Source organism: Sesamum indicum, linkage group LG8 (genome assembly GCF_000512975.1).
Source record: "Sesamum indicum cultivar Zhongzhi No. 13 linkage group LG8, S_indicum_v1.0, whole genome shotgun sequence".
Taxonomy (NCBI): Eukaryota; Viridiplantae; Streptophyta; class Magnoliopsida; order Lamiales; family Pedaliaceae; genus Sesamum; species Sesamum indicum.
Window position 1 is genome coordinate 2035663 of NC_026152.1, and position 21845 is coordinate 2057507.

The 21845-nt window shown below is 36.7% G+C and overlaps 2 protein-coding genes and 1 long non-coding RNA gene across 7 annotated transcripts; 2 read left to right on the forward strand and 1 right to left on the reverse strand.

Moving 5' to 3' along the window:
- Positions 2073 to 2651, forward strand: LOC110012481. The gene is made up of 3 exons (XR_002287715.1): positions 2073 to 2282; positions 2359 to 2454; positions 2537 to 2651. It is a non-coding gene; the product is annotated as an uncharacterized LOC110012481 (long non-coding RNA).
- Positions 5092 to 13276, forward strand: LOC105167430 (heat shock 70 kDa protein 17). The gene is made up of 14 exons (XM_011087142.2): positions 5092 to 5913; positions 6333 to 6565; positions 7552 to 7711; positions 8037 to 8282; positions 8361 to 8497; positions 8589 to 8931; positions 9014 to 9175; positions 9694 to 9765; positions 9924 to 10024; positions 10109 to 10178; positions 10887 to 10943; positions 11073 to 11134; positions 12350 to 12422; positions 12781 to 13276. The coding sequence occupies exons 1-14, from the start codon at positions 5110 to 5112 to the stop codon at positions 12973 to 12975; spliced, it is 2715 nt and encodes a 904-aa protein (XP_011085444.1). The 5' UTR covers positions 5092 to 5109; the 3' UTR covers positions 12976 to 13276.
- On the reverse strand, positions 14238 to 19833 carry LOC105167431 (probable UDP-arabinose 4-epimerase 3). 5 transcript variants are annotated; one of them, XM_011087144.2, is made up of 12 exons: positions 19751 to 19768; positions 19496 to 19587; positions 18557 to 18708; positions 17971 to 18095; positions 17486 to 17599; positions 17014 to 17121; positions 16794 to 16885; positions 16369 to 16510; positions 16016 to 16110; positions 15704 to 15833; positions 14795 to 14939; positions 14238 to 14692 (listed from the first exon to the last, which is right to left on the reverse strand). In XM_011087144.2, the coding sequence occupies exons 4-12, from the start codon at positions 18091 to 18093 to the stop codon at positions 14469 to 14471; spliced, it is 1173 nt and encodes a 390-aa protein (XP_011085446.1). In that variant the 5' UTR covers positions 18094 to 18095; positions 18557 to 18708; positions 19496 to 19587; positions 19751 to 19768; the 3' UTR covers positions 14238 to 14468. The 5 variants fall into 5 exon arrangements, with proteins under 5 accessions (XP_011085446.1, XP_020551553.1, XP_011085447.1 ...); XM_020695894.1 differs by lacking the exon at positions 18557 to 18708 and having other exon boundaries at positions 19751 to 19769; XM_011087145.2 differs by lacking the exons at positions 19496 to 19587; positions 19751 to 19768 and adding an exon at positions 18826 to 18894.

Here is a 21845-nt window from a genome sequence, read left to right on the forward strand (position 1 = left end):
TTGGTTGAACCAGGCTAATGCACGTTTGGAGAGTGTAGTGAGGAAAACCTTGCAATAAGCGGCGTCACTCAGATCGTACCAATCAATCTTGGCATAAAATTTGTCTAAGTGTTCTTGTAGGTCTCCTGTTCCATCATAGTTCGATAGATTCGAGATCTTGAGGGCTGTTGGGAGCGCTTCGGCTAGAATGTTCGGGGCAAAAGGGCTACGTCTTGTGGGGGGGGGGGGGCGGGCAGGGTACGGTCAATGGCAAGTAGGAATCCTCGGCCCCCCAGATAGTGGGGGAGTGGAAGATTTTCGATTGCGGAGATTTTGATCTTGAGTTTGTGCAATTTCAGGCCTAGAGATCCTGCTGTTCACTTCCTCTTGCCTCTGCTCCTCCTCCTCGGGAGCCAAGGATAACACTCGACTTCTACAAAGGGAAGGAGGGGCAGATTCGCAAGTTGTTGCGCTACAAATTGGGCCACGACATGTGCCGCTGCTCGAGTAGATGCGTCGCTTATCAGGGCTAAGAAAGCTTCTTGGGTCAGTTGGATCATCGGTTCTTGGGGCAGAGGATCAGGGGGGAGTGCTCTCCCTGGAAGCGTGGGCGAAGATTGTCGACGTGGTGGGGGGATCTCTCCATTGAGGGTTACTTTCTCATAAGCTGGGGGGGTTACCTCTTGGAGTGGTGATTGTTCGCGATGCGGGTTTTGTTCCGCCCCGTTCACTTGAGCTTCGCGGATCATGTCCAAATCTTGGACATCACGAGCTAGAGACCTAGTTTGCATACTCAGTATCGAGGTAAATTTTTCCACAAACGATGCCAATGATGTGGTCGAGGTTTTTACGAGGTGATAAAGTTGAGAATTTTATCTATGACACAATTGCGCACCAGGTGGAAACACGATTTTCGAGAAAGGTCTTTTAATAAAAAAAATGGTCACTATCAATTAATAGTGGTTAGGTTTAAAAAATAATATTTTTGGTATTTATAGTAATGTTGGGAGTTATATTGTGTGGTGGGTTGCATTTGTTTAACATGTGCCTCATATATATTAAATTACTTTTTTACCTTTGTAGGTTAATATTTTTTACCAATATACATCATATTGTAATTTTTTTTTCTTAATTAATCGTTAAATTAATGTAATTTGTTTATTGATTTTAATTATATTAATATATTAATTGAATCAGTATATTATTCAAAAATAATAATAATAATAATAATTTGAACTTCTTGTGTCATTGGATCATTCTTGATTAATTTTCAATCAATTATAAATTAAGGTAAGAAGATCATTGAATAGATCCCAATTATAGTTTTTTTATGATTTAAATTAAATATTTTGATCAAAAAAAAAAAAAAAAAAAGAAAGTGTGCATAATTAATAATGTGAAATAGTAGAATTTACCTAAGGACTGAATTTTTGGAGTATTCATAATTTTTTTTAATTGGTTAATGTTAATTGAAATGAGATCATAGAAAATAAAAATATATATGGGCTTTTGGAAATTTATTTTAGTAACCAAAAGTAAAAATTCTTGGAAATTTAAATGTGATTCAAGTCCTACTTATTATCATAATTTTTGTTCTATAGTATTTATGCTATTATGATTATGGTAAATAATATTTTTTGTGAGTAATTGATCCAATTAGATGTTTTTTTTATTTGGCAATAGTTGGCAATGCCTTTCAAAAATTGTAAAGCAAAGGCTTAAAAAATAGAAAAAACTATTTTTATTTTTTTATAAAATATATATAGAAATAATTATGGGATTTTTTTTAATTTTATTCAAAAATAAAAAAATAAAATATATCACGAAAAGAATATTTATGAATACAATTTTGGATCAGGCTTTTCATCAAACACTTTCAAAGCAAAACTTGTAAATCAAATTTCTTGAATTTCTTCTACTTAAAAAGAAAGAAAAATTACTGAGAACAAAGAAGAAGATGAACGGAGCCTAAATCGCGGGATAGAGAGTCGCTGCCGCTGGAGGTGGAGAGTGGAGACAGTGTATCAGTGGAGAAGGAGATGTTGATGTGTGTATAAAAAATCAACATACTTATGAGGAGATGATCCATGTTGATCCTGGTGCAAAAGACTATGTCACCATTTGTTATGAACCCCTAAAACTACAAAAAACGAAAACAAAAATAGGCCAAAGAAAAACTTAGGAGGAGTTACAAATCACTTCTACAAGAAGGACTTGACACATACTTGCAATAAATGTTTAGAGCCAGGCCACAACAAGGGTAGTCGTAAAAGTCCCCCCATCCAAACAACAAGTTGTTCAAGGTTTGTTAATAAATTTGACCTTAACTATACTATTTTTGTTCAAGTTTTGTTCTTACTAGAAAAACATCATTTGCAGGATTCCAATCATGAAAAAATACCTGTTGAAGGTTCCAAGAGTCCGCCAGCAAGCCAAGATCATGATAGTGACTCTCAGTCTACGAAAACATCAAAAGTAAGTTAGTACTTAATATTCTTATTTAAAATATAAATTCTGTTTATCACTCAGTATGAAAACTTCCTGCTCTCAACTTCAGAAGCAAAAAACAAGAAGATGAGGAGAAACAACTGCTAACAGAGTGACCACAAACACCTGTTATTGCAGTAAGTAATTATATCTATATTATTCACTTTTCTTTAAAATACTACAAAGTTCTTAATTGATGGAATCTGTGACCAGTTTCAGACTACATCTCATGGTGTTTCTAAATCAAAGAATTAAAGAAATATCCAAAAAAAGACCATGAAAACCATGAAATATTATTTTCTTCCTTTTAAACTAATGATAGTTAGTGTTGAATGTAGTACTTTTGTAAAATTATGCAGCTTCTGGCTTTTTCTTGGGATTGTATGACAGTATGATGTTAGCTTTTGGATAGGAATGTTATTATGTAAATTTCACATATGTGTGCTTTCAGGCTGAATTCTTCATTACTAGACATAATGAAACTCAAATTAAAAGCATTTGGCAAATTGTGTTACATTGCAATCAAACATATACTTCATTATATGAATTAAAAACCACCAGAGATATAGCTGAACTAACTCCTATCCACAAAATAACATTGCTAACCAGTTTTTCTTTGCCTTCAACAATCGCATTTGATGTCCCATAATTTGACCCTCTTTATACTACTTCATCAATATCAAACCCATTTTGTTCATCTGCTGCAAATACATTAACCCCCGGTTCAATTTGTGCTCCAAAATCAAAGCTTGCCGGAATTCCACTTGGTGACCATGTTGCTCTTTTGGGTTGTACACAACCAAAAAGTTGCAAATTTGAAATCTACAACAATAACATAACTTACCTCTAGAAGGTTTACTTGTAGATTCTACTACTAAAATAAAAGGAAAGGGCAAAAAAGTCAAAACACAACTCTTTTGCACTATTTTTTTGTTGGTAAAAGTAATTTTTATTAAGTAAAAAAAGTACAATACAACTTGCTTAATGTAAGCGATTTTCTCGATAGGCCAATGAATCCGCCATAAGCGATAAAGCGCACAAGTGCTAATAGCAGTAGGTAATTCTACACTAAGAATCATCTACTGCACATCTCGAACCATCAGCGCACCCACAGTGCTTATATCTTTATATACTCCATCAAATCGCCTAAGTAGACTAGAGAGTCTACCAAGGATCGCCAACCATAACACAAAAGCATGTCTAGGGGTTTTGAAGCGGCCCAATAATAGTGAAGCCCAGCCTACCTTGGGCCCTTCACCCCATAGTGAATGAATCATCATAGTAACTATTAGTTGTGTATCTTTTGTCCGCCAAAGGATACGATTAGCCCCTCCATGGATGGGTGGAAGGGAATGCAAGAGCTGTAGAGAGTGAGTGTCAGTGATAGAGGGCCAACACCATTGCCCATCTAGAAGCAAAATCGCAACCTTGTCCGTCTCATAGTGAGTTGAGGGCCCTACGGAAACTGCTGGATGAGTGGACCAAGATCATGCCAAAGATCGTGCCATAGCGGAAAAGTAGTTCCATCCCTTATGAAATAATGAATAAAAGGCCGAAGAAGTGGCCATAAGCAAAAGAGTTTCCTCCAACCACAAGAACCCCCTCGCTCAGTGGACGTCCAGATAATAACCTTTCTCAAGCATGTATGATGATCCAATCAACCCAAATAGAAGCTCGATTGCCGCGAATAATCTGCCACAATTTGAGTCCCATAAGTGCGCGGTTAAGAGTAGCAATATCTTGAATCCCTTGACCACCTTCATCAATAGGACAATATACACAATCCCATGCCACCTTTGCATACCCTCGAGCAGATGATCCCTTTCATAAGAAGGTCCTCAACTGTTTTTTTTATCTCTCCAATGATACTTTTGGGTAGAATAAAAGCGGACACCCAATAGATACTAAGGGCAGTAAGAACAGATTTAATAATCCATACTCGTCCTGCATAAGATAAAGCCGTGCCCTCCCATCCTTTGATGCATTGATCCAGTTTTAACAGTAAGGGTTGGCAATTTGAAATAGTGAGCCGTGATGAAATAAGAGGAAGTCCCAAATACTTCATTGGCAGTAGTCCCTCTTGGAAGTGGAGTTGGTCAATCAGCAAATCCCAAATCCCCATAACTGACTGTGAGATAAAGTTACTCTTTTGGGTGCTGACTTGAAGGCCGGATCTTTTGCACTATTCTTTCGCAGTCAACTCGCGAGCATTAATTGGGGTTCGGGGGTTTCTTTGCTTCATTATTGATAATACACGGACGTAATTGATAATTTTATTTTCGCAGGGGTTATTGGGCGCAACATTTTTTTCTTTTCTTTTCATATGCATCCAATTCGACATCTGATTTGGAACAAATGGAGCCCCGGGTTGGCGAACCCGCTAGAACAGGATTTGCAACCCCGGGTGTGGGAACCCGCTAGAACAGGATTTGGAGCCCCGGGTGCGGGAACCCGCTAGAACAGGTTTCGACCCCTTTCAACTGCTAGTTGGAGCACAAGGATCCACGACAACGGCAAGCACAACACACACGACGACTAAATTTCTTCCACGTGTTCTTTCAGCCACGCGTCGCACTTTTATTCGCTAGAGAGCCCTCCGCTTTCCACCTCAACTACCCCTACAAAAACCCCTCCACAGTCTCCATGGATGCTTGGAAAGCTCAAAATTCCACAAACATGGCGACGACAAATTCACTCCGCGCATTGCTCCTCCTTTCCCTGTTTCTACTCAATTCTTTCCAGTCTGAATCGGCAGTGGCGAGTATAGATCTCGGCTCTGAATGGCTGAAAGTCGCCGTCGTCAACCTCAAACCTGGCCAGCCCCCGATCTCCATCGCCATTAACGAAATGTCGAAGCGGAAGACGCCGTCTCTTATCAGTTTCCACGCGGATTCCCGATTAATCGGTGAGGAGTCTTCGAACCTCCTCGCGCGTTACCCCAACAAGGTGTTTTCCCATCTCCCCTCCCTCCTCGCGAAACCCTACATTTTTACGCGAGATTTCCTCAGCAAGCTCTATTTGAGTTACGAGATTGCCCCGGAGGATAAGCGTGAGGTGGCGGTTTTCAAGGCGGAGGCTGGGGAGTTTGGTAATTTCACGGCGGAGGAGATGGTGGGGATGATACTTAAGTACGCGGTGGGGCTGGCGGAGACTCACGCGAAGACGAGTTTGAAAGATGTTGTGATCACTGTGCCACCATTTACAGGTGTGGCGGAAAGGAGGGGACTGCTGACAGCCGCGGATTTGGCGGGGCTGAATGTGCTGGCTTTGGTGAATGAGCATTCAGGGGCTGCTCTGCAGTATGGGATTGATAAGGATTTCTCTAATGGATCGAGGCATGTAGTGTTTTATGACATGGGGGCGAGCAGTACTTATGCTGCATTGGTATATTTTTCGGCATACAATGCTAAGGAATTTGGAAAAACTGTGTCCGTTAATCAATTTCAGGTGAATTCTTCTTAATGGATGTCATTTTTCATATTCTTAAGTTGTTTCAATTCCTTTATGTGATCCAATTGTGTTGATACTTGGTGTTTTAGGTCTGAGTTCTCATAATTGCCCTTCTGGATAGCATGGCACTTGACTGTTTTTGGTGGTTTTGCTAGAAGTCACTCAACACGTTAGAATCTGCTGAAATGTTAAGATGTTTTGTTTCTGTCTGAAATTAAAAGATTCGTGAGGCCGTGAGTATGACCATATGCAGCCAAACGTTGATTCATTTATATTACTTATTGACATAACATCATTGCATGATTCATTCTGGAGATTTCGGGAGAAATAACATCTAACATATCAAAGTGAAATTACAGAAGTTTGTTGCACTATAGTACTACTGTGGATATTTTGACATTTTGGTGGTTGGCCAGGTCAAGGATGTCAAATGGGATGCAGAACTTGGGGGTCAGAATATGGAATTGAAGTTGGTTGAGTATTTTACTGATGAGTTCAACAAACAGCTTGGAAATGGGGTTGACATTAGAAACTCTCCCAAGGCAATGGCCAAATTGAAGAAACAAGTTAAGCGCACCAAAGAAATCTTGAGCGCCAACATGATGGCTCCAATATCTGTAGAATCCCTTTATGACGATCGTGACTTCAGGTTAGCCAATCTTCATAATATGCCTCCTCTCAGATGCAAGGAAAGATTTCTTAATGTTTGATGTTTCATTCCTTCTGCTTCTTTTATTGGAAAGAAAAGAGAAAAGGAAAGAGAAACAGAAAGTAGAATCGTAGAATATCTTTGTTGATGAAATTACATTAATCTTATAATCTATTTTCACCATTCTTGCCGGTTGCAAAGTTTCATTTATTTCCTCTGTCCTTATAGTTCCTAAAGCGGTCCACAATACACTGGCATCCCTCTTTGCTGTACATCTCAAATCTTTAACTACTCTTTTTTCTCTTTTTCTAATATTTATTTCCTTTTTCTCATTGATGAAAACATTATAGCTGGTACCTGTTTGACTATATTACTTCTATGACTTTTGATCATATCAATCATATGCTCTGCTACAGTCAACTATTTGTGTTTGAATATTAAGTAAACTGCTGTTAGATTTCATCTTTGAAGAAGTCATGAGGTTTATTTATTTCTCATCCATTTACAGTTTTTACTAAAGGAAACACAGTTTGTGCAATTTCTACCTACATGCATGTGTTTGATGGGTCATGAATCTCAGTAACTTATCGTGCCACATATGCTAGTAACTTGTGGAGCAATTGGATTATGGATTCCATATTCTGCTTATTCATCATTCCTTCTGGGTGAAAAATTTTCACGTCTGTTTGGAGGAAATCAAAATTCCTTTCATTGAGTGTCTGACCTACTTTATATATACAACTCCTACCATGTCATATAGTAGCACCTGTCACTTGTTCCTTTGTCTTTCCAGCAAAGCACTGCAACTATTAGTTCATGTATTAGATCTGATGAGGGAACAATATTTCTTATGTTTCTTTTGATGTTGGCCTGAGGTTGCATGGTGGATTCTTTTGTAGTTATCTCTATTCTTCTGTCACATTTGAACTTAGTGATATCTGGCCTCTGATCTTGTTTGCCTCTTTTGAATTTTTTTTTTTTTATAGGAGCACAATAACACGTGAAAAGTTCGAAGAGCTTTGTGAAGATATTTGGGAAAAAGCTCTTGTTCCTCTAAAAGAAGTTCTCAAGCATTCTGGATTAGACACTGATGATTTATATGCAGTGGAGTTGATTGGAGGTGCCACTCGAGTTCCAAAATTGCAGGTCTTTACCATCTGATGTTTACAGTTACTATTTTATACGGATGTTGAATGGAAGCTTCATTCATAGAACTTTTGCTAACTTTGTCTTAAGTTTCTGGAAATATATTTTTTTCACATGACATTCCTTAGGTTTAGAATATTGAGGAGAATTTTCAGTTTTCTGTTTCTCAGTTTTATGCCATTTTATCTTGGCTGTGTTGCTAATAGTAACTGCTGATTTGCTCTTAGAGCAATGTCAAAGCATATTTCAGAAGTTTTTGTCTTTTATAGATTGGTTTCTATAGTAATTAAGGATTTGAGTTTGACCGGGTAATATGTTTCTACAGGCTAAGCTTCAGGAATTTCTTGGGAGGAAGGAGTTGGACAAACATCTAGACGCTGACGAGGCTATTGTCTTAGGTGCCTCACTGCATGCTGCAAATTTGAGTGATGGAATTAAATTAAACCGTAAACTAGGAATGATTGATGGTTCTACCTATGGTTTTGTGTTTGAGTTGGATGGTGTTGGTCTTTTAAAAGATGAAAACACCAGACAGCTAATTGTACCAAGAATGAAAAAGTTACCCAGCAAGGTAAAGAACATTTTGGATACAGAAATTGGTATATCATTATCAATGGTATCAATTTGATTTGCTTTTACTTCACCGCAGATGTTCAGATCTGTTGTTCACAACAAGGATTTTGAAGTTTCACTTGCTTATGAGAGTCAAGATCTGATACCACCGGGTGCCTCTTCTCTTGTGTTTGCACAATATGATATCTCAGGTCTTACAGACACTAGCGAAAAGTAAGGGTTATGTTGATTAAAATCTGATTTTCATCCAATCCGAAAACTTGATTTTCTCAATGACATTTTCTGATGCCCTTGCAATTTCCAGGTACTCGTCACGGAACCTTTCCTCTCCAATTAAGGCCAATTTACACTTCTCTCTCAGTAGAAGTGGTATATTTTCCTTGGATCGGGCAGAGGCTGTCATTGAGATAACTGAATGGGTAGAAGTCCCAAGAAAGAATCTCACTGTGGACAACTCAACCTCTGCCGCTGCTTCTGCCAACAATACCGATGCTGATGCTAGGGATGCTCCAGAGGAGAATAATGACAAATTGGAGACAAGTAATGGCAGTGGTAACCTGCCAGATTCCAGTGCTAATGAATCTAACACTGTGGATCTTGGTACTGAAAAAAAGCTGAAGAAACGAACTTTCCGTGTTGCCCTTAAGGTATTTGATATTGAACAACTTTTAATTAAGAGTTATTCAATTCTGTATTGTTTTGAAAATCCTGTTTGTATGTATCATGTAGGTTATCGAGAAGACAACAGGGCCTGGAATGCCTATCTCAAAAGAATCTTTTGCTGAGGCTAAACGTAAATTAGAGGCATTGGACAAGAAGGATGCAGAAAGGAGAAGAACAGCTGAACTGAAAAATAACCTGGAAGGATACATATATTCTACTAAAGATAAGGTAAGAAGTTTAGTTTTTGTTTATGCTGAAGGGGGTCCACATCTATCATTCTGCTCTTACTAATTTTAGCAATTTAGATATTAATGGATATCATTTTAGAACAGTTGAGGTCTCAATCTTCTTGCTTTCAGCTATATTTGTTATATACTTGGTGGATATATTACTTTAGCCTAATTTAAAGGTTTGATGAACATGCTACTATTACTGCCATGTCCATTCCCTAAGATTATTTGCTGATGTTGTCTTTGCATGCCCTTATGATTCCCCATTTATAGCTACCTTAGAGTGCGGCTTAGTGCGAAGGTGAAATCCCCTTGTTCTTCCATGCCTAGTGCTATTTTTCCTTTGTTCATTATCTTCTACCTGACAATTGGTATGCATAGTTCATTGACTTTTATTACTTGGATTAATTTACTGTTTGTTGTTTGTGCTTGTGATTTGGTTTTCGAATTTTATAAGCATCTTTTGAAAACCTTTTGAACCTAATAATGTTGCATGTAATGTGTTGATATAATCAGCTTGGATCTGAGGAGTTTGAAAAAGTATCTTCTGAACAACAGCGGCAATCTTTTATGGAAAAACTTAATGAGGTTTGTTCTCTTTCTCTCTCTCTCTCTATATATATATCTATGTATCTATCTATATATGTGTGTGTGTGTGTACTGGTGCTGTCCTCTCTATTTTCATTTTCTCACTTTCTAGTCAAGATTCTTGTTAAAATACTTGTGGAAATCATCCATTGATTCAGGTGGAGGACTGGTTGTATACTGATGGTGAAGATGCTTCTGCCACTGAATTTCAAGAACGCCTAGACATGTTAAAAGCTATTGGTGACCCCATATTCTTTAGGTTTGTCCCAATAGGCGATTTTAAATAGATTAGTAGCTCTTACATGCCAGGATGGTGGCTCTTACAAAGAATTATTTTTTTTAGATATGAAGAACTTACTGCAAGGCCTGCTGCATCAGAACATGCAAGGAAATATCTTACGGAGTTGCAACAGGTAAATTAATTTCATTACATAGTTAGAAGCTTTGAAAGATAACGTTATGCCACATAGTTGGACAATTATGGGAAAGATGTATATCCGTGATAAAGATGCAAAGTAAAAATGAAATTGTTTCCCGATTTGGTTTGCCTTAGTAGAAAGTCCCTAGAAGAATGGATGATGATAATGCTGCAGAAGTAGTGGTTACAGTATTTATGTGAATTTGCAGAGTTTGTATAATGAGAATTGCAGGGAACCTCTAAATGCTATAAAGTGTTGCGTGTGGTTTTCATGCAAACACCAGAATGTTCGGAGAACTTAATTGCTGCATGTTTATTTTTGTTATTTTCTCATAAAAGCACTACATAATTTTTCAGTTTGGAGACGGCTCCTTGGTTTGTTAAGAAAATTGATTTTGTTGGTTTATAAACCGTGTTGGCTGACAAAGGCAGAATATAAAATTTTGCAGGCCTTGGAGAAGGCTATAAATCCAGTTAGTTTGACCCTGAGTGCTGAATTTCATTAGAAGTTTACATTTCATAGTTTGATTGATAAAACCCAGTAGAATAAAGTGTGACGACTTCTTTTGGTGTTTTAACTGTATCACTGAAGATTCATGCTCCAAAAGTAGAAGTTCATATTCATGAATTGCATATGCATACTTGGGGCTTTTATTACGTGATCCATCTCTAACTTCTTGTTTCTGTCGCCCAAAAATTTCAGATTGTGCAAGGATGGGAAAAAAACAAATCTTGGCTGCCACGAGAGAGAATAGACGAGGTATTCTTTATTTCATATTTCACAAAGCATCCATACATATGGGGAGGGCTCATATAGACAGGAATACAAATTTTTGTACTACCTTAAGAATGGAAATTTAGACATCTTTTTCAAATCTGTGGTGTCTAGGTTATACGAGAAGCTGAAAAGTTGAAGAATTGGTTAAGTGACAAGGAGGCAGAGCAGAAGAAGTAAGTTTTATATTTTTTCCATATTATGAGCTATTTCTCTGTTCATATGACTTCTCTATCATCTTCTTTGGTTTTGATGTTGTTGGTTTATTTTGTTTGTTTCTTTCTGTTTTCTCATTATGCTCTTGGAAAACAATACGGATACTTTAGAATACATTGATTTTGATCTATGGAAGCCATTTTCTCATTAAAAACTAATTATAGGTTGTATTCATTCTTTTTGCCTGACAGGTTTATAACTTTCTTTTCATTTTTAAGATAATAATATTGCTTTTTTCCCTAATAAGTAATAATAATGACATCTTAGTTCATTTTCTTCTTCTTCTTCCTCTTTCCTTTTTGGACAAGAGAATGTTGTTAATCTGTAGTTTCGTCATCTTGTTTTAGTAATTTGATTCTCCTAAAAGAATAGGAATAAGATGGTTTGCAGCATGAAAAATATATTTGAGCACTACACCTTCACAAGAGAACAAGTCTGGAGCAAAATATGTTGCCTTTTCTTCCACTTATAAAAAATTTAGTTACTTCTTGTTTCTCAAGTTGGCCTGCATCTTTTGTTTCCTTTTTCTCAAAAGTACTAACAAAAATGTTGTCTTCTTGAATAAATAGTAATAATGGTTTTGCAGGTCCTTATTATGTGGTTTTTGATAAATAAAGGGAGAATATATATATTCCTGAGATCTTATATCTATGATTAAAATTCTTTTGATCCCAGACTGACATGCAGTGACAACACACCGACAGGAACATGGAGATACAAGGTCTTCAAATTATGATGTAATCATGAAACTACATATGATACATAGGTGGATGAGATTTGTGCTTTCATGAGTAAGGTGTTATGCATTTAGAAGCAGCTATATGGAGAGAGGGCAGCAGGTTTTTAGGGTAGCCCACTAATTCAATTTGGCTGGAGACAATTAGTTCATGGGTAGTAGTTAGGTCACATAGACAGGGTCTGGTCTGGTAGAGGGATTTTGCTGCTTTAGTACATCATGCGGCGAGTTGCGCAACAAACCAACCCTTAAGTATCTAATGCAAGTTGCCTGATGGACTAACCTTTGACTGTGCAAACTGATAGTACGCATAAATAATTCATTCTGTTGTATTGTTAGTTTAAATTTTTGACTTCCTACTTTTCTTTTCTTGGATTATTCTACTGTTATTAAATTTTTATATTTTCATTTACAAAGTCCTTAATGTCACATTTTACAGGACTTCTGGATTTAGCAAACCAGCATTCACATCTACTGAAGTATATGGAAAGGTTCTAGATCTCCAAGACAAGGTATTTGTCTATATTTTGTTCTTACTGGTGCACATATACGCAATATGATATGGTGCACTCACTAAGCAAGCCTTGAATGTATATAACTAACCACTGCTTATTTGTTATTTTATTCTCAACCCAACCGCTTTGGAGATGATTCCCTCTACAATTTTGAATTGTAGCTGCTGAATAGTTGTAATAGAAAGTAATACTTACAGAAGGATTGACCTAACTAACAAAGATTTTTGGTTGGGAATAAAAAAGTCATGTCCAAAAGACAATAGTTACTTGCACTTAAGAGTATGACATACTAATCATGGAAAAAATGTCTGAGTTGTTCATTGGCGTTAATTCATGATCATGTTCATGGGTGTAGATTGCAAGCGTTAACAGAATCCCCAAGCCAAAGCCAAAGGTTGAGAAACCCGACAAGGTTGAAACCGAGAGTGGTGGAGATAAAGCCGACTCTACATCTGGAGAGACGTCGTCAGAAGACCAAACCACCAGCAATTCAGACAATGTTGCTGATGAAAAGGCAAATGCTGAATCCCAGGGTCATGATGAGTTGTAATAATCGTCATTTAGGGAGATACAAAACCAAAGCTGACAATGCTTCTGCAATACATGGACAGACAAACAGCATTGATATGATAACTAGATGTAGAATCAAATGTGGTTAGAAAGCATAGAGTTGAGCCCAGTTTTTGATGGTCGTCTTTTTCCCGCGATCCCTGGGATTATTAGCATTGTGCTTTTGTTATTTAAGATGACCTTTCTACTTGTAATATCAAACCCACAAGGAATTGTTGGTGGGCATATCATTTATGAGCCATTTTGGCTATTGAAAGAATTTTGTTCTACTCAATGCATAACATGTGATGATCAAGGACTGTTAAGGTAGTACGGTGCACTGAGAATCATCCAGACTATTGGAGATCTTTAATGAAATTTCAGGTAACGCTAACTTGAATCGAGTTTTGAATTCTTCTGGTGATTGTGTTTTTCCGGTGTTACATGCTTCGATTTTATGACTCCTCTCTTTGTTTTATGATGCTTGGAAGAAGAAATGCATGCAACTCATATGTTAGTACTGATACCTGGAAACAATTATATATATTCTTGGTTTGTGACCAAGTTTGTGGGTGTTTTAAATGTACGTAACTGAAATTCTCATATTTGAACTTAGAAGAATGAAATGTGCGCGTGTTTGGACAACAGGTACAGGACTAAACTTATTTGATGGAACTAAGCTTGTTTTCTGCAACCACCCCAAAGTTAGGGGACTAGCTTTGTTCCCGAACTGTTGCTTTTTCAATAATTTTATGCTTCACCAAAACAATATCTGAAGATCATTTAAAAAGTTGAAATGTTGCATGGCAGATGACCAAATGAACCTTTCCTTTTCAGTTCTCACAACAAATCTGTCCCTCAGCGACATCAATCATAGATGTGGCGATTTTGTAATGTTGTAGCATATCAATGTATCTGGACATGTTTTAATTAGACGTATTTCGAAATGTTTTCAGTAGATTTGATTGCACGCTAAATCAAGTGTCATAGTGAGAAAGAGGGCACTAACAGGCCTTTCAAGGAAGAAAAACGAGCAACACAACTCACATCAGCAAGAGTTATACTGAAATTCCATCACTCATGCAATATGCAGCTAAGCCACATTATACATAGAGAGTAACCATTTTACCACGTCTTTCAAGATTTAAAGACAACACACTCATTTCTCCAGCAGGTAAGTAACCTTTAGTCACTGTGATCGTCTGTCGTATCAGGAAAATAACACTTTAGACGCATTCTCCAAGTAATATTTAGTCAGCCAAATTAGCGAATATCAACAAGAAAAGTATCTTTCAGCCATTTTTTTCTCAGATCGAACAATAACGAGTTCTGTACAAGTTCATATCACTTGACTCATCTAACCCGAAAATAAACCAAATAGATTCTTGCTCAGTGAAGCTACAAAATGTTGCAAAACAACTAATTCCTTGAGAAATAACTCTCCTGTTTCCATTCAGAAATATCTCAAGGGACTTTGATAAACAAAACTATTGTTTAATTATCATAACCATTTAGGTGTTCCTTCTGCCATCTCCATGCTATAGATAAACTTTCTTCAAGATTTGTGAATCTGGCTGTCCAGTTGAGTTCATTGTTAATCTTGGAAGGATCACTGTAAACTTCAGCATAATCCCCTGGTCGTCGGCTAAGGAAATCCACCTTAATGTCCACACCCGTAGCCGTCTTACAAGCTGCTACAAATTCCTTTACTGAACTACCTGTTTTCATATTATTCACCAAGATGTAAACCCCATGCAAGTATAACAGGAGGATTCAAGTCAATCTCGTCAAGCATATAGAGTTGGAAATGGATGTCGAACCTTTTCCTGTTCCGACGTTGTAGATGCCAACTTTTCCAGGCTTAGCATGGGCTAAAGCTTTCACATGTGCATCTATCAGATCAGTGACATCAATGTAGTCTCTTACACAAGTTCCATCTGGAGTCTTGTAGTCTGTTCCTCTTATCTGCAGCAGTAAGAACAGGAAGGACCTTATTCCATAAACTCTCTTCCAAGCTTAAGTAAGTAAACTTTCGCGTTTATGTCTAGAAATTCTTAACAATCTTCAATCCTATCACACAAATGATAACAGGTCCATACTTTCAACAGAGCTGTAATCCTAAAAAATGAGAATATTGTTAAGAAATTAAGGTTTACTAGCAACGCCCTTGAGGGTTGTCGGTATATAGCCATGAGAATGAAGCTACATACAGTTGCCTCTACCTAATGTTAATGTGGTGTGACCTACACCATCTTTTGGTTTTTTTACACCCTGCACTATAAATTTTCTTTATTATCTTGGTTGCTAAATATTTCCTCTATGAGTTGTACATGGGGTACTCGTGCTATGAGAGAGGGAGGGGTCTGGTTGGGAAAGGCGGCAAAGAGTACTGCAAACAAAAAGAATGGGGAAAAATAGGCAAGAAATGTAACAAACAAGCATTTATCTCTAAATAATAATATCGTACAAGAAATACTTATATACTCTGGCTATATGAAAACCAAATGGTGTGAAATTGTGAATTAAGTCAGATCATCAGTAGGATTAACTTGTAGCATGATCTATATCACTAGTGTTTTTACAATCAGAGCATATAAGAACTTTCAACAATGCTAATCTTTTATCTATATGATTTCTACACATGAGGTATTAGTGCCATGAAAGAACATGCCATATTTTATGTGAAGGACATCTCACAAACATCATGATTAATCACAAGAACTATGTACCTTCAGTCCTGGGATTATTCCTCTTGCAGCATCAAAACAAGCACCCGAAATTCTCCCTTGTTCTCGCAGTTCTGGTCGTGGAGCTTCTCCCAGCCGTCCCTCAGGATCCGAGCCAATCACATTGAAGTACCTGGTCACAAGATCGTACATCAGAAGTCACACTAATTATCATTATTTGTGTCAGAAATCTGTGTTGTTATCAGCATTTGTTGCAAGCCATATGCACATACCATGTTTGTTGATTCTTTCTAAGAAACTCTCTTTTGCTAATAGTCTAATCCTAAGCAGCAGTGAAGAGAGAAAAGTACGAACCTTAAGATCATGACAGCCATGTTTGATGTCTTTGAGAAGTCCAGTATTATATCTTCTGCCATTTTCTTGGCTTTGCCATATGGATTAATGGGGACCTGAACTTTGACAATAATTGACATGATGAGCTGATATCTATTCAAACTAACTTCAAATTTTATACTGTTTTCCAAATTAAAGTTCAAAATCAATATCCCATCTTATATTTTTACTCTCTTAGCACTTTGATCCATGTGACATTATGTCTACAGTAGCAAAACTAGTTGCTACTGGAAACGGGTAAAAATGTGAAAACTAGTTGCTACTGTAAACGGGTAAAAATGTGAAAACAGGATTAATCGTTTATAGTCACTCACTTGAGGCGTGGTTTCTGTAATTGGCATCTTTTCAGGCTCACCATATGTTGCACAAGTACTTGAATAGATCAATGTTTTTACTCCATGTTTGGCCATTGCCTTCACAAGCAACAAAGTATTTGATGTAATATTATGGTAATACCTGCAGAGGACCGATAAACCAATTATAAAGCAATGATCAAGCAGGGACATAGTGCACAGATGATTTGGGCAATAATTTGCTGACTTGAGAAGGTAAGGTCACTAGTAACATAAGGCATTTATTCCAATTTATAAACAAAAGAGTTACACTTCCATCATGTAAAGTATCGAGCAGAGGGAGAACGAGACATGTTCGTTTCAAACATAAACTCTATTGACGTCTGGACGAGTCATAATTGCAAGAGTCGAGAAACGAATAACTTGTGTCAAGGATAGTTAAATACCTTAGTGGTTCAGCTGTACTTTCACCAACATAAGCAACAGCAGCAAAATGCATAACAGCATCGAAAGCATTACGCTCAAATATTTTGTCCACCTAATGTAAAAGCTAAGGAAGAATTCCGTAAAGCAACAGTCAATTAGTAAAGAGCTAATTAGTTTGCATGGAGAAGAATAGGGAACGAGAGCTGGCAATGCAAGGCCCAACGAAATTGTCAAGGATACAGCCTCTGCATCTCCTAGATCTGCGTATACGAATTGGAGTCTCCCAGGTTCCGGATAAAGTCCTTGGAGAACTTTAACTGCTCCCATGTTCCCACGAGAAAGGTTGTCCTGTCAGAAAATGGAGAAAAGTTTCACTTCCGTTATCTCATACATAATCAACTGTTGTTGGCATGAACAGGGATATAATTGATGACCTTATAAAATCTTACAGGCATCCTAGTACGGATAGTTGATGGATGGAAGTTTTCCGTAATTGTAAGAAATTCTATTTTAGTACAAGAACTTGAGTAGCAGTAACATTAGAGCATTCTTCAAACCACATACGTTGTCTAAATGTCTGACGCCATTCTCGGGTTTGATTTTCCTTCTTATTTTTGCACACATTTCAGTATCTGTCCTCTAAATGTCTGACGCCAATCTATCCAACCATAAGTTGTCTACAGTATTCATATTATTTAGGAAAAGGACATACCAAAATAGTTATGCGGTAGGAGTCTTTAAGAAGTCTTAGAACAGCATGAGAACCGATATAGCCTGCCCCTCCAGTCACCAAGACATGAGTTACGCCAGCCTCATGCTGAGAAAACTGAAGATGCACAGGTGAAGAACATTAGCGTACAAGTAAGAAATAGAACACTTGAAAATGGATTTACCACTCTGTGAGGGGGAAAGAATTCTTATGATTTGCAATGGTTTCTGTCCCTTTATCAGAAAACATTTATGTACTTACCTGTCAGGTGTTCGGAGTACTTGAACTAAAACAGACAACAAGTCTGGATTCTGACATGATTCTTATCTATATCAAATCAATCGGTGTCTAATGCAGTATGCATTCTTTCCTATACTGTGTCATGATTCAAATTGAGTCTACGAGCAACTCATAGAGTATCTACTTTGAAGTATAAAAAAGAAAAGATTTAAACGCAGATGTTTGGTTTGCCATGTGAATTAGAGTACCTTGGTGGAGCCATTAATAGCAGCCGGCCGCTTCACCATGAAAAAGAAAAGTGCAGTGATGCTAGCAGCCAAGATAATTTTCCTTGTGAAGTTGCTCTTTCGCTTGTTCTCCATGAAATCCATCCCTGCAAGTGAAAATTTTATGATCGCAAAGCATTCACGAGGAGTGATAAAAACACGAATTGCATGTATCCAGTAAATGTTCCTGCACTGCTTTGATTTTCATTGACCATCCCTTCTCTTTATATTGTTTGTGGAATAGATTTGTCTTTTCTCAAGTGTTTCGGCCAAAGAAACATGCCTAAAATGCTGAGATTCTTGCTTGAATTTTCTGTTTGTGGTTCTTTTTCCTTCTTATCATGTAGGGCATGTAGGAAAATGTCAGAGGCTTTTTGCAGCCATTAAGAATAAAACATCAGGTAGAATGTATCATCTCTGTTTCATTAAGCTTCAGTCACAACCGGAAACACAACGGAAGAAACTTTACACCTTAACAAGAACTCTCTGAAATCCAAGATCAGATAAATGAATCTGAAATCAATTCATTTTCATCTCTGAATTCTTCGAGATTTGCCAAAGTTCGTACCATTTGTTCATGGAAGCTATACTCGAAGCTGTTTCCACCATGCTCCCAACATTTTCCTCATACACAACACAATCAAAGGTCTATCTTATTCCAATCAGTTGATAGAGATTCCCAGTGTCCCCAATAACAATTTTCCATGCATTTGATTTGAACTGCAGAACTCCAACAGTCAAGAAAACTAATATTTACCTTAAATAAGACTAAAAATCTTCAAAATCAATAAGGCAGCAGCACACAAGTTTCTTCCTATTATCTATACAATGAGTTACCTCATCACCGTAAAAGGAATATCACACTTCACTCACGAATCAAGCAAAAGAATCTCCAATCTTGCTATCCTATCATCTCAGGAGCAGAAAAGCACTTGAATTACCAAAAAATCCTGCCAAATAAACTGTCCTCTACCCCTCTACTTAAGAGCCTCTGAACATCAAATTTATAAAGATTAATCTTCACATGGTCTACTTCATGAAAATCTTTTCTTACCTTAAAATAATCACACACTTATATCAAGTTAACAAACAATACTTTAAAACTGAGGAACCCTTTTTAGAGAAATGAAGGAAAGTATCACACGACTAAAATCCATCGAAAACGGAGGGATCATACCAAAAAGCTAAAAGATTAGCAAAATCACAATCTTTTGTTCCACTTTTAACATTTCTGTTCAATCCCAGGAACCAATCCCAGATCACTAGCAAAAGGAAACTCCAAATGACCATGCAATCAGACAACACAAGGAGATTAACTGATATACAGTAAAAACCATTTATTGAGGGAAAAAAAAAAAAGAAAAGAAAGAAAAAAACTAACTTCTTTCAAGATTTTCATGAAAAAGGGCAGTAACAGAAACAAGGAAAAACATAATAGTGTCCGAATGGCTAATCCCTTACCAGAAAGAAGAAGAAAATTGAATGAAGAATAAATGGTGATCAGTACCTGAAGTTGATATATTTTCAAAGAAGACCGAATGAAGTGGAGAAGTTTAAACGTTTAAACGGCAATACTGAAAAGTTTAAACGTCAAAAGGGCTGCAAGAAACGGAAACTATGAGAATATTTATGTGTGTGTGTGAAGAAGGGTCAATGAGGAGAAGGTGAGCAAATCAGAACAGTGAGATGGAAGAAAAGTGGAGCATTTTCTCATGAGTATAACAAACAATGGACAAAGCCATGAAATGTGGAGACAACATACAATTGCACGCAAATATTGCCATGAATAACCCAATGAACCATGCATTCATATTTAGTCTGTGTGTGTGTGTGTGTGTGAGAGAGAGAGAGAGAGAGAGAGAGAGAGAGAGAGATGAGAGACATAGTTCAAGTCTTGTCTTGGAATTGATTTTTCTTCCCAAAAAAAACAAAAAAAAAAAACCTTAGGTCTATGTTTCAACTGAGGTTATATACTTAAATGTTGACTTTGATATTGTTGAATTATTCTTTGTTGCTTAGAAATTCAAGCAAATTATACAATAAGGTAGATATTTAATTAAAACTAGAGATAATTATATTGTTCTTTCCTAAAATTTAGTGTAATTATACAGGGATTCTTTGTGATTTGTTACATTTAGTACATTTGAGATTTGCTTCCATCAAACAAATAAGTCCCCAAAGGATTAATTAATTTTTTATTAATAAAAAATAAATAAATTATATAAATATAATTTAAATAAATGCTATAATAATAATATGACGAGTCATTGTTACAAACCACGACTCGAATTAAAAAATTATTTTTCTTAAAAAAAATCCACATGTCGTGATTGCAATCCGTGACTTACTTTATTTTTATTTTTTTTAAAATTTTGTTCAATTAAATTTTTTATAAATTAATTATATAAATTTAATTTTTAACAACATATTAAAGTAAAAAAAATTATAATATTAAAATTGTATTAATTTAAAAAATTACAATAAAGTATACAAATGTAATAGTGTATATTTTTTTGTACAATTATAAAATATACAATGAACTATATAATTTCAAATATAAAAAAATGTCCACCCGTTCCACAATTGCGTTTATAGCATTGACCGAGGTCTTCTTATTTCCTCGCCCACATTTTGTATTGGCTCATTTTGCACCTCATTATTATCACCACCAAACTGACTTGATGTGTTGCAGAGTTAGACTCCACATTATCACGATATGCACTAAATGATGGAAATAGAATTGGTGAAATATTGTATCTTGGTGCTTATGGTTAATTGATATCAATGCCAAGGTCTAGATGTACTTGTGAACAATAATCTTGTGTTTGAATTGACATATATGGAAGCCGATTGAAACCAATCATCTTGAGGCGGTTGAGGCATGTAGTAATCTTGAGGCGGTTGGGGCACGTAATACATCCTGAGGTAATAATCATAACGTTCAACTGAAGCAATAGACATTCTGCTAGAACTTCTTCTTTGCCTGTGGGATGTTGTGGGAGCATCATCGGATGGAGAAGTAGTTTGTTGTGGTTGATGGGTTGTGGCTTCCTTGATAATATGTAACCCGTGTTCGAATCTATCTACTAAATTGACTATATATTTCAATATTTAGTGGTCTAGATTGACAGAAAGCTTCACGGGCATTCACCTTGTTTGCCTGAAGATTGTAGAAAAATAATGAGTTTTGTGTTGTAAAAAAAATATTTAAAGTAAAGTATGTGATACTATATAACAACGTACCACAACTTGCAACATAGGTGTGCCTCTAGGTTGGTACCTGCTTTTCACACGACTATCAGTAGATGACGATACGAAATTTCATGTTATGTTGTAGTACATTCTCAATAATCTCATTCTGTTTATCTTCTATTGGAAATGGATAGTCTCTGTAAAATCGTGTCATATCGTCTTTGCCATCTAGTGATGTATTGTATGTGTTGTAGGTGTCAATCTGTACCCGTATGATTTTTTCTGGAGATCTAATGAAGGCTCATATCACGAGTATCCATCGCTTTTGGAATATTTTGCCTCATCTCAAATTGGTGAAGAGCCCGTTCGGGACAATTCATTTACACTATTGCATAGATACTAATGGACATGATGATCTCCACAATTGGGGGTTCAAATCAGCGGGGTAAGCCGTAATGACTTCTGTGTAATACTTCTCGAAATTTGAGTTGGTCCACGACACTACTATTCATATCTCTTCATGTCCTGGTCGAAACCAAACATCATGTATTCACAATGCGATGGATTGGGCGCAAACGCGTGAAAGACAACAAGTCCAATAAAAAGATTCTTCTATAAATCAAATGTGCCGGTGCAGGGTTGTCAAGAATAATTGTATACTTCAT

Coding starts and splice junctions, on each gene's coding strand:
- LOC105167431 (XM_011087143.2), bottom strand. CDS start 18,093: ATGGATTTCATGGAGAACAAGCGAAAGAGCAACTTCACAAGGAAAATT. Junction 14,940..15,703: donor GAATAATCCCAGGACTGAAG/GTACATAGTTCT, acceptor TTACTGCTGCAG/ATAAGAGGAACAGACTACAA. Junction 14,693..14,794: donor CAACGTCGGAACAGGAAAAG/GTTCGACATCCA, acceptor ATATGAAAACAG/GTAGTTCAGTAAAGGAATTT.
- LOC105167430 (XM_011087142.2), top strand. CDS start 5,110: ATGGATGCTTGGAAAGCTCAAAATTCCACAAACATGGCGACGACAAAT. Junction 5,914..6,332: donor TGTCCGTTAATCAATTTCAG/GTGAATTCTTCT, acceptor GTGGTTGGCCAG/GTCAAGGATGTCAAATGGGA. Junction 9,766..9,923: donor TTATGGAAAAACTTAATGAG/GTTTGTTCTCTT, acceptor CCATTGATTCAG/GTGGAGGACTGGTTGTATAC.